The sequence below is a fragment of the Dasypus novemcinctus genome, chromosome 1 (genome assembly GCF_030445035.2).
Source record: "Dasypus novemcinctus isolate mDasNov1 chromosome 1, mDasNov1.1.hap2, whole genome shotgun sequence".
NCBI classification, from domain to species: domain Eukaryota; kingdom Metazoa; phylum Chordata; class Mammalia; order Cingulata; family Dasypodidae; genus Dasypus; species Dasypus novemcinctus.
Window position 1 is genome coordinate 157,151,108 of NC_080673.1, and position 12,900 is coordinate 157,164,007.

The 12,900-nt window shown below is 34.2% G+C and overlaps 1 protein-coding gene across 2 annotated transcripts in view; it reads left to right on the top strand.

The window, feature by feature from the left end:
- TXK (TXK tyrosine kinase) overlaps nt 1–12,900 on the top strand; it is a 72,955-nt gene that overhangs the window by 26,036 nt on the left and 34,019 nt on the right. For both annotated transcript variants that reach the window (XM_004469761.3, XM_004469760.3), the window contains exons 5-6: nt 1,386–1,451; nt 5,891–5,945. In XM_004469761.3, coding sequence (XP_004469818.1) covers nt 1,386–1,451; nt 5,891–5,945 — 121 coding nt within the window. The remainder of the gene's footprint in view (nt 1–1,385; nt 1,452–5,890; nt 5,946–12,900) is intronic.

Sequence of the window (12,900 nt, forward strand, 5' to 3'; positions counted from 1 at the left end):
ACTTTAATTTTATATCATTTTTGTTTTATGAAATTGTACATTTTTTACAAGCAGGATTTTCTTGATTTTTCTTACCCTATTGTTGAAGTGGTATTCAAAGCATATACACAAAATGGTAGGTTTTAATTCAATGATTCATTCTTTTATATTCACATCTTAAAACTAATAGCAATTTCAGAATGTTGCTCTCTATAGCATGTTGCAAAGGATTGAATTTTTTGTCCTCCTATACAAAATAAGTGCTCATGACTACTTCTTTGTTCAAATAAGGTAACATTTGGAGAAAAAAGCCTCAAAGAACAATGGGTAGAAAGAGACCCACCACTTTTTGAAAAATTAATCAAAACATATAACAGATTCCATCTACTAGCACAGAGAGCAGAAACAGTGTGCGCTCATAGTTATATTTCATAATTGTCTGGTAAAACAAATATGCCCTCTATAACTGCCCTGAAATCTCTTCAGATATCAATAAACACTTAAATTAAGAAGAGAAAAAACCCATATTAGTTTTTAATTTCACAGTTAATAAGTGACTCTTTTTAAAAAATAATACGCAACATAATAACTAATGCTAAAGTTCTGATTTGCTGCTACTCCCAAAACCCAATCCAATCTCTTTCCCCCAAGTAAGCACCATTATCAATATACTTACATATACATATAGAAATATATGGTATTGTTTGTAGATTTCATTTATTTAAATCTTATCATACTTTAGGCATTGGTTTGCATTGTTTTTATTTCTCAACCATATATCTTGGTGATCTTTTCGTAATTTCAAATGTTGTTGAAGGTGCAGAGACAGAGAAATCCCTACTCTGCTGATGGGTGTGCAAACTGGTATATCCTCCTTTCAGGGTGATTTGGTAAATCTACTGAAAGATGCCCATATTTGGGGACTCGGTAATTCCACCACATGATTCTACCTTAGAGAAATAGTCTTCCTTGTCCATAAAAAGTCCTGTTTATAGTATTGCTTGTAATAGGGGGTGGCTAAACAAAGTGGAATGTCTATACTATGCAATATTACTGTGCAGCAATGCGTATTGAATGAAGTCGATACATTTGTAATAGCTGTGTTTTTAACCCAGGTACTATGATGTCCCTATGATCATTTAAGTGCCCCCTTCCCTCTTTGAAAAGATTTTGGGGGCATAAAACATCTTAATCTACTCACCTTACAAATCAGGATCTTAGCGTTAGTGTACAGAGATTTTAGATGAATGTTGAAATGAAAACCCTTTTTTTCTTCTTTTAACAATTTATTCAGTAAAAATGAATTTGATTTCTCCCAACATCCTCAAGGTTTTAAAAGGATTGTTGCCCCAATAATGCCACAAATATATCATGCATTTTAATTTTTGCTTTGTCTTTTATTGTAGGAATGAAGGCTTAATCCCAAGCAACTACGTGACCGAAAACAAACTAACCAATTTAGAAATATATGAGTAAGTCTCCTCCAAAATATGCCCCATATCAGGTACATTTTGGCAGCTCACAAGTATTGATACTGTTTTGGGGTCACAAAAGGAAAAGAAAGTAACACATATGTTGGCTTTAGCAATAAAGAGATCTTTGATCCTTATCATGGTTGATTGAGAAACTTCTTTTTCTTAAACTTACTTTTGTTTTGCTTTGTAAGGACACTTAAAAAAAAAAATGGACAGAGTGAAAACAAACACTTAATTGATACCTTGTTTTGCTATATGTCCTAAAGAGAAAAGTATTTAAAGAATGAATGATATATTCAGTAAGTAGTAATTTCAGCTTAATATGTACATGCATTACTGTATTTTGGTCCACGTTTTTGACATGTTTTCAAAATAGCTCAAGATAAGAACCAGGCTGTTGCTGTAGTTTGGAAGACCCAATGCATGGTCATTGGAGTTCTGCTCAGAAATCTGTTTTTGTTATAATTATAGATTTAGAAGATGGAGGAGCTCTTAGCAATCACTTATTTAGCCCTGCGTGCTGCAGATAAGAAACTAAGGCTGAGGGATGAATCTATAGGTAAAAAGTGACAAAGCTGTTAGTAGTCCTATGTATTTTACAAATTTAGGTTTGCAGTATGAGTCTGTGGTGAGGGGTTTCCCCCGCCACCCTCCCATTTAGATACCTGTTTTGCAATCAGGGTATGCTTCTGTGGGTTGCCACTGACTGTGGCTCTGGGGCAAAGTTACTTAATGTTTCTAAAATGCTGAATTAGATGAAAAATGAGGACAATCATACCTATCTCACTTACTACCTAGTAAAGGCTCAAAACATTCTAGCAATTATTTTTTCCTTGAACCATGGAACTGATAGGAAAGACATTTACAGTGCGGTTCACCTTGCCTAGCGGTACAGGTTTACCACATCCCATAGTTATTTCAGCCCCCAAATCACTTCATTTGTTCATCTATTTTTATAATAACACTGATGATGTACCAGGCATTAACTGTGTAAGGTGCTGAAGATATAACATGGAATGACTAGAAGTAAACACTCTAGGCCTTCCCGGACCTTGGAAAATTTCATGGGGAAACAAATGTTAAATGACTGCAAAATCACAAATGAATATATAACTCTAGATTGTGGTTCTGTGAAGGAACAGTATACAATACTTGGAGAAGATGACAGGGGAGAGGAGGTAATTTAGATGGGGGAAGGCCTTTCTGCCGAAGTGAGTTGAGCCCCGAAGCTGGCAGGAAGTACGGGATCAATGGCAGAAGGAGCGCTGTAGCAATGTCAGCTTTTTATGACTCAGGCAGACCTTTGCATATAGAAATATTTATGGCTTCTTTGGTTTTAAATGAATACCCAAGCCATAAAAATTACAATGTAAAAACCTGGTTTTCATTAAGTCTTCCAACTCAAGATGTAAACCTTGATGTGCTATTTATAAATCTATTAAAGTAAGGACAATCATCTTAATTCAAACTCAACATACTAAACATTCTTAAACAATAAGTCCTCTTTGTAAGCTCAGTTAATTAAATTTCCTGAATTATTTCATTTGCATTAATAAATTGAATAATTCGATTTCTTATTAAGTAGTTCAAATGCCTGACAGCAAATTTACAATTTTTGTAACAAGCCGTTCTTAAGTCCTTAACTAGACCTGAAAATCTAATAAATTAAACTTATAAATGTGGTAAATAGTTTTATTAAATATTCTAATATTATTTTAAAGATTAGCCAAATCTCTTCAAATAAGAAGTTTAAAATCAATGGTGCATTTAAAGTCAATAAAAGTCTAACATGCCAATTTCTCTTAAATTACAGATATTTTAAATACCAAACACTTTGATTATTCTCAACTTTGCAGAAATATTAAGGCTCTGAGTTTCATTGATCTCAGCATTGCTACACTAATTCTGAGCCTTTCCAGGGTTCAAAAATCACCTGCTAAGGGAAACAGATTTACCTTCTCAGACATAATGCAATTTCTCGGTCAAAAATTCAAGACACAATACTGTTACTAATTTATCAGAAATCTAAGATTGGTACATGGGACCTGGACCTGAGACTTACATATACAGAGGACATTTCTATTCAACCACAGCTGGACATGTTGCTTTTTTTTTTCCGTTTTTTTTTCATGTCAATAGGATTCCCTCCCAACTCCTATGTCTACATTCTTTATTTGGTATTAGTTTTGCAGTCACAGTTGTCTAGGCATAAGAGTAAAGTAGCATCACCTTTTTTTTTTTTTAACTTTTCTAACTTTTACCATCAGATTTAAATAGATTAAATTCTGGAATACCACTTCCCCAACCTCTGCTAAGTTGCATTCACCCAGTCTCTTTCCTATAATGGAATTATGCATTATTTTAAAGGTCATTCCATGGATCTTGAATTCATCCATCACAAACGCTTTATCTCTCTCTTTGGTTACTAATCTTTGAAGTCATTCTAATGACATCCCATTGAATGGATTTTTAATATATATTGAAATAAAATTAACTTATTTACTTATTTATCACTATAATAAATGATTACAAAACAACAAATTTAACATTAACCTGAAAACAGATGAAAAATGATATTTTAAAAATATATAATTTATGTTAACGTTTTGCTTTTTGACTATCATTATGGACTCCTGACGTTCACCAATTCAATTTACTTTAGTGAGCTATAATCATTATTCTCCTTTTAATATCCAGTTTTTCACAACTTAGGGACTGGGAGCCCCATTAAACTGGTTCCTTGTGTCTTTAACACTGCTCCATTTATTCTGAAAGAATTTTTCCTTTCTCCGAGAGATCTCCGACTCATCTTGAAATTCCCTCCCCAGTATGAATACTCATTAAGAAAGACTAAATGTTGGTTCACAGTTTCATAGCAGAATTGCTCTTGTTCCCACTGGTGATAAATGGTCCAATTACTTTGTCTAAACCATCTATTATCATTCCTTATTGGTTCAGATTTTTTTAAAGTTCATTTGCAACTTGAGGATATTTGTGTTTTAATACCTGACCAGTCTACTCTAGTGGCAGCTTTCTGCTACTGAAGGTTAGGAGAAGCCGATATGGTAAATGGAATAAGTTGTTCCACCCTCAAATACAGGTGTAAGAACGCCGTTAAGCCACCAGCTGCCCCACCAATTGTTGTTCAGTGCATGGTTACATTTGCATTCTTCCTTCCACTGTCCACAAAAACAGTATGTGGGTATTTGATCAACTCCTTTCTAAAAAAGCTTGTTATTAAATGCAAGATTTTCAGTTTTTTTTCTTTTGTCCTATCAGTTTTTCCTCTCTCTATCATGTGCATGTGCTTACTGACTAGGTATTATCATATCAAACTATATGGTTTAATTATTGTTTGATTATGTTTGTGTGTATAGCTAGAGTCATTTAATGGCATATTTCATGCAGAGGAACCAGCATGATCTGAAGCATGGTGAATATGAGGGAAGAAAAACTCCTGGTGTGGTTGGAATTTAATGAATGAGGTAGAAATGATTAGAGAAAGGCAAGAGAGGGTACTGGGGGACAAGATCATGAATTGGTTGTTACATTTGCTCTACTCAACTACAAACTCTACTATGAGTTAATGTACTTAGGAGAGTCAGATAAGTTAGAGTGACTTGTTTAATATAGCACATATAAAAGCAAACTAATATGAAGTCCTTGAGATGGAAAAAAGAGAGACATGGGTATTTTTTTTTTTTTAAAGATTTATTTATTTTATTTAATTTCCCCCCCTCCCCTGGTTGTCTGTTCTTGGTGTCTATTTGCTGCGTCTTGTTTCTTTGTCCGCTTCTGTTGTCGTCAGCGGCACGGGAAGTGTGGGCGGCGCCATTCCTGGGCAGGCTGCTCTTTCTTTTCACGCTGGGCGTCTCTCCTTACGGGTGCACTCCTTGCGCGTGGGGCTCCCCTACGCGGGGGACACCCTTGCGTGGCACAGCACTCCTTGCGCGCATCAGCACTGCACATGGCCAGCTCCACACAGGTCAAGGAGGCCCGGGGTTTGAACCGCGGACCTCCCATGTGGTAGACGGACGCCCTAACCACTGGGCCAAAGTCCGTTTCCCAGACATGGATATTTTTAAATATTAATCTGTCATAGCTCTGTAAAGCAGTTGCTGAAGATGATGGCTTCTTAACCACATACCTTTCATGGAAATTTGCAAGAGATTAAGTCACTCAAAATTATTTACCAAGTGCATTTCAGAAAGTTGAACTGAAATGTAAAAGAACAAACTAGATAATGGTCTGAAATGAATAAAACTGTTAAACTACTTTATACATGATAATATATTAGTGTTTATATGAATTTTAAAAAGTCACTTTCTGTAGTCAGTTCTGGAATACACTCTGAAAAATGAAAGAAATGGAATGTGTTCTTTTTCTAAAAAAGAAATGAACTATAAAATTTTAAAATCATTTTCATTGATTTACAGGTGGTACCACAGAAGCATTACCAGAAATCAGGCAGAACGTCTACTGAAGCAAGAGGTAATATTTTCAAAATTTCTGTGAGAGGTATTATACATTATAAAATTTTAACCAAACATAAAGGTTTATTACTTCCTGTTCTTTTTAGTTTTAAAATATTATTACAACTTCATCTCTATTACACATTTCCCAAAAGTTGTAAATAAGCTATCTTTGTATCAACTATATAAAGTTCCCCAAAAAGGTGGTCAAATAAACAGTCTATACTCGTGAACTTAGTTAAGACTCATTGAAAACAGAAACAAAATAATGCCGTGCTTCCTTTCCTTTGTTCTTTGGGAACAAAAGGAAGAGTAAGGTAGTTAAAATATAAACCTCAGATCAAAACTGCTCATTTAGGTCAAAACAAAACAAACTACATATGGTTTAAATTTCCAAGTGACGGTAAATTTTAACTGTGGGCTAATGTAGAGTCAAAACTAGAAACCAGCAAAGAGGTGTATGTGTCATTAGACCGAACTGTCAGATGTTGAGGAAATCTAAAAATGTGAATGAGAGCAAGTTAGTTCTGTAACTAAAAACTCAATACCCTTAATGGCTCAGGATCTAGGAAGGCTCGGTTCAAGGCAGAGTATGAGGGACATAGCCCCACACTCATATGGGGGGAGGGGATGGAGTCCTGTCCCAAGGACAGGACTGGCTTCACTTGCTAGGAGGAAATTGAGCATGGCAGGCAAGCTGGTATTTGCCTAGCAGGTGGGCTTGACACCTCCTACCTCCTGTCCCCTGAGATGGCTATCTTGTCTGTTTGCTGTTTGTTTTTGCTTGTGTCTGTCCTCTTTGGGAGGTACCGGGAACTGAACCTGGGACCTCCCATGTGGGAAGCAGGTGCTTGAGCCACATCTGCTCCCACAGGTGGGCTTTTGTGAAATATTAGTTGGTCCAACATGACAGTAAGGCCAAACCAGAGACTCCAGAAGTATGTCCACAGTAAGCAAGTTGGTCATGGGCAGTAACCCCAAAGTCACTGGGCTGAGCAGGCTTAGCATCAGGGTTTCTGCATTTAAAAGGAAGCCAGATATAAGATGAGGGCCTGATCTCCTTCCAGAGCCAAGGGAAATGGACTTACATTACAAACTCCCACATGGGTAAGTCCTCCTCACTTTATTAACGTCAAAATTGTTCTGGGTTTTTACGGCTCTTTAATCTTCCATATGTATTTTAGAATTAGTACGTGAAAATCCACAAAAACTCTGTTGGCATTTTGATAGAAATTTCATTGATTTTATACTTTAATCTGGAGAGAAATTATGTTATGATTGAAATTTTCCATCTACGTGGTATATCTCTCAATTTCTTTAAACCTTTTGTGTCTATCAGTAAAATTTATTAGTTTTTTCATGAATGTCCTTTGTTAGATTTATCTCCAGAAGTGTGTATATTGTGTGTGTATACGTGTATGTAAGGACTGGGTGATTTACAATATATACATATTTTCTCTTTAAGTCTCAAAAATATTTTTTCCTAATTTGTAACTTTTTTAATTTTAATTTTTAAAAATATGTCTGGGTTAAACCCTACTTGGTCATGAGTCAGTTGAAAAATACATGGTTGGATTTGATTTCCTAATATTTTATTTAGAATTCATGCTATTATGTTACAAGTCTGGCTTGTAATTTTCTACTCTCTTTGTCTGGTTTTGATATAAAGGTTATAATAAAGTTATAAAATGAGTGAATATTTTCTTTTTTTCTATCCTGTGGACTAGTTTATATTGGATAGAAGTTATTAGTTCCTTGAAGGTGAGGTATATCTCTCTTGTAAAATATCTGGACCTGCTGCTTTTTGAAATAGGCAGATGTTTGGCTACTGATTTAATTTGCTTTTCTTCTAGAAATAAGTTCAATAACATATATAGGGTAGAGAATTTCCTATTTCATATTTGCTTTCAAATTTATTGCATAAATTACTCATAGAAGCATCATAATTTTTATTTAACTCATATTGAAAAGTCAGTATGTTCATAAGGTTCAAAAGTCAAAAGATTTTTGAAATTTCTTCCATCTTTGTCCCCAAATAACCCAATTTTCCTTCCCATAGACAAACTGCTATGAGTAGTTTATTTTCTGTCCTTTCAGAAATATTTAATATATACACAAGCAAACACAAATACTTTTTCTTTTGTTTTTTTCACACAATAGGTGGTCTATTATGTAGACTCTTCCACACATTACTTCGTTTTACCTAATATATATTGGGAATCTTTCCATATCAGTATCCTCACTCATTTTACAACTGCATAGTGTTCCTTAGTTTGGATGTATGACAATTTATTGAAATTATTAAAATTTAAGTAGGGCACACTTTTTTACTAAAAACACTCGTATTCTCTTTGCTGCCATAAATAACCTGTACACACACTTTTTCCCATTTATGTGAATATATTTGTAAGATAAATCCCCGAATGTGGGAATGCTGGGTCAAAGGGAATATACATTTCTACTTTTGATAGATGTGAAAATGCTCCATACAGGAGCTGTATCAATTTATATGCTTACCAGAAATGTAAAAGAGTACCTGTTTTCCCATAACCACTCCAGCACAAAGTTTTATGAAACATTTGGATCTTTCCTCTCTGGAATCTTATCTCAGTGTGCATTTAATTTGCATTTCTCTTATTCTGTGAAGGTTCAGCATCCTTTTATATCTATCTCCTCTTCCATGAACTATCTGTTCATATTCTTTGCACAAAATTCTATTGGATTTTGTCATTTTTCTCATAGTTTGCAGGATCAATTTAAGTATATTAAGGAAATTAACATTTTGTGAAATGTGGCAATGTATTTTGCCAATTTTTCAATTGTCTTATGGCTACTTTTGGTTTTATGCCATGAGTAATATTTGAGTCTTACATTTGAATTTCTCAGACAAATTTTTGAGAGGTTTTAGGGTTTGTCTCAGGTTAGAATTTCCTTCCTCACTCTAAGATTATTACAAAACATGTTCCTTGAGTAATGGTTTTAATTTTTATATGTATTTTTTTTCACATTTTAATCTTTGATCCCTTTGTAATTTTTCCTGATGTAAGAAAGGTGGTATGGATATGACTTCATTTTTTTTCTAGATGATTACCAAATATCCATCTTCGATGCTTTGATTTGGAATGCCACTTTCATCATTAAAAATTTCCCCTATATATTTTGGACTATATGTGGACTTTTCACTCAGTTTCATCGATCAGCCTGTACAATCATATCCTACTACTTTACTGTTTCAAATACCGAGGTCTTTCTCTGATGTGCCTAGCCTCCCTCATTACTCTTCATTTTGAGAAACATGGAAATTGGGTTTGTTTTTTTGGAGGTGGGGGGTGGTCCATATGAACTTCAGAATCACCTTTTCCAGTTAAAAAAAATATTCCTGTTGGTTGAATTAAATTTAGTTATTAATTTAAGGAATATTGTTCAGATATTAAAAATCAGTGCAGGGGAGTGGATGTAGCTCAGTGGTTGAGTGCCTACTTTGCATGTACAAGGTCCTGGGTTCAATCTCTGGCACTTCCTTAAAAAAAAAAGTCAGTGCAGTTTGGGGAACAAGTTTTTCTGGGTTCCATATATTGATTGCTTATATAGAAAAAACTAAAATTAGATCCCTACTTCATGCAAAAACAAGTATTATTAGTTAGTTTGAATATCTAAAAAAATATACAAAGATTGAACATGGGAGCTCGCATGTGGGAAGCCAGTGCTCAACCACTGAGTCATATCAACTCCCCTGAGTTGGTTTTTCCTCGTTTGTTTGCTTGTTGTTTGTTTTTGTTTTTAGGAGGCACTGGGGGAAAGCAGGCACTCAACCACTTGAGCCACATCCACTCCCTAAAATTTTCTTCATATAGTTCTTGCACATTTAGGTTTCTTTATAGATATTTTTTGTCTTTTGTGTGGCTATTATAAATGGGGACATCCTGTTTTTACTTATGAATGCTATTAATTTCTATGCATTAATTTTGTAAATGTCAACTTTGTTGAATTCTAACAATTTTTGGTAGTAGTTTTTCCATTGCTTCTCTTACCTTTCAGGTATGTAATAGTCCTAGTGACTGACAGTGTTGACTTCAACTCCTCCTTTACAATTTTAATTATAGCACTTCTAACTTTTTGCCTCTATTTAATTGCATTGGCTATTATCTCCAGAACACTATTAAATACTTAAGCTGAGAAAGGGTGTTTCTTTTTTCTTCACTTTAGTAAGAATGATTTTCACATGGACTTGGGATTGAAGTAAATAAATGCTATTATGTGAGGGAAATACACATCTATTCTTATTTTACTGAGAATTTTAAAAAATTATTGCTAGAAGTTGAATGTTGTCAAATGCTTTTGAGCATCTATGGAGATCTATTAATATGGTATTATTAAATTATAAAATTAATATGATCTTTTATTATTAAAATACTTAATATTGAACTACTTTCGCATTCCTGTATTCAGTCTCTCTCGGTCATGGCGTATTGTACCTTTAGAGTGCTGTTGGATTTGTTTGCTAACATTTTATTTAGATATAAATATCTATTTAGATTGTATTGATATAAGAGACTGGTCAGCAGTTTTCTCTATGTGAACAGTCTTTGTTGTGTTACTGGTATTGATAAGCTCATTTTGTATAAAAATTTAGAAATTTCTCGAGTTTCCATTTGCTCTGTAATAGATTAATTTGAATGTCAAGTTTTTTTCTTTAATATTTGGTAGAATCACAGCATGTATTTGTGAGGAAACAGTACCTTTTGATACTGTAGGTCTTTTAAAATCTTATCCATTTTTCTAATCAATATGTCCACTAAGAGTTCTAGCTGTTCTGGAATCTATTTTGATAAATTTTATGTTTTCCTAGTCAAGTATCCATTTTTTTCACATTTTCAAATTTATTTGTATAGATTCAAGAAAATTCTCTTAATTTTTTCTGAATCTTTGATTATTTTCTCCATATGGTTTATTTGTTTTTTTTTCTTGTTTTCTTTTTCCCTTATATTTATTTATTTTTTAAAGATTTATCTATTTATTTATTTCTCTCCCCTTCTCCCCTCACCCCGGTTGTCTGTTCTCTGTGTCTATTTGCGTCTTCTTTATCTGCTTCTGTTGTCAGCGGTGCAGGAATCTGTGTTTCTTTTTGTTGCATCATCTTGTTGTGCCAGTTCTCTGTGTGTGAGGCACCATTCCTGGGCAGGCTGCACTTCCTTTCGTGCTGGGCAACTCTCCTTACGGGGTGCACTCCTTGCGCATGGGGCTCCCCTACACGAGGGCACCCCTGCGTGGCACGGCACTCCTTGCGCATCAGCACTGCGCATGGGCCAGCTCCACATGGGTCAAGGAGGCCCGGGGTTTGAGTTGCAGACCTCCCATGTGGTAGACGGACCCCCTAACCGCTGGGCCAATATAATTACTTTTGATAGATTTTCTCCTTTATTTCTTGATTAGGTTGGTTCATAATTTAGCTGTTTTAATGTTTTTCTCTCAAGCAACCAGATTTTGAATTTACTTATTAGTTGTATTATATTTTCATTTTTGTAATTTATTCTTTTCTGCTTTTATCCTTATTAATTTCTTTCTTCCTCTTTAGTAGGGCTTATTTTGTAGTTCTTATCCTAACTTCTTGAGTTGGTACCACTTATTTTATTCCTTTTTGTGTATTTACATAAGTAAGAAGTCTACACATTTATTTCTGAGTGCTAGTTGAATTGTATAGCAGAGGATATGATAGGTTGTGTTTCCTTATTATTTTCTAGATATTTTGCATTTTTACTTGTATTTTTCAAGTTATATAGAAAATAATTTAAAATTTTACCAATGGTAGGGTCTTCTAATTTGGAGCTTGTTATTAATTTCTAGTGTTATTACTTTGTGCTCAGAAAATGTTTGTACTCTTTCTACTTTGGAGCTGTATTAGAAGAGATCACTTTATATACAGCTTTATTCTATGCACATTATATATTATATGTTATACATTACATATATTTTAATTATAAATATATATTTAATACATATATATATACGCCACAGACAACTTTGTTAAAAGTGCTTTGTCATCTTGTGCCCCCTATAGTGAGTAGCACAATGATTTAGATACTGTCAAAATTCAAGAAAATTTTGATTTTTGTCATTTCAAATGGCTATAAGAGATCCTTCGGTTAAAAAAATTTTTGACCAGGAAATGATGCTTATATCTTAGTAACTTTCTAGGAGCTAGAGAAGTAGAAGACTATGATTAATGTATTATGTTCACTTTGATGTTCAGATCATGCTGTTTTGTTTGTGCAGCACTCAGGCAACTTACCAGCACTTCAGAAATGTAAACTTCAGTGGGCTTGACAAGATTCTGAGACTTCTTAAAAGTTGTAAACAAACTTAGTAAAGCAGAAACTTTTGCAATATCAAACAAACCAAACAGTTCAATGTTCAAGACTACTTGAAAAACAATTCAAAAGCTTGAAGATGATGAAAATAGTCTGGAATTGGATAGGGGTGAAAGTTACACAAGTTTTCAATGGGTTTAACGTATTTAGAATTGTCGAAGAATTGTCCACTTAAAATGGTTAAAATGATTTTTATATTACGTATATTTTATCACAATTAAAAATATATATATTTTAAAAATCTTTATTGGAGTCTCCCAAAGAATGTCATTGGGGACCCAATTCATAACACAAAATAAACTTGATATAATGTTTTTTCTCCTGCCAGTTCTCTTTTCACATCTCCCATATTCCCAGAGCAACTAAACTGGTTCCCCTTACTCTTCTCTCCAGATTCTCCCAACCTATCCTCTCTCCCTATTTCTCATGTCTCTTGTCTCTTTTCCCACTTTCTGCCTTTCCAGGTATTTTCTCTCTCCTCCCACCTACCTTGTTTCCTTTCTTCCAAAATACAATCCTGCCAATCTGTTCTGGAAGTTCTTTCTGCTCATTAGCCATTAATATTTTAATCTAGTCCTGATCAATATTAAAAAAAAAAATAACCAA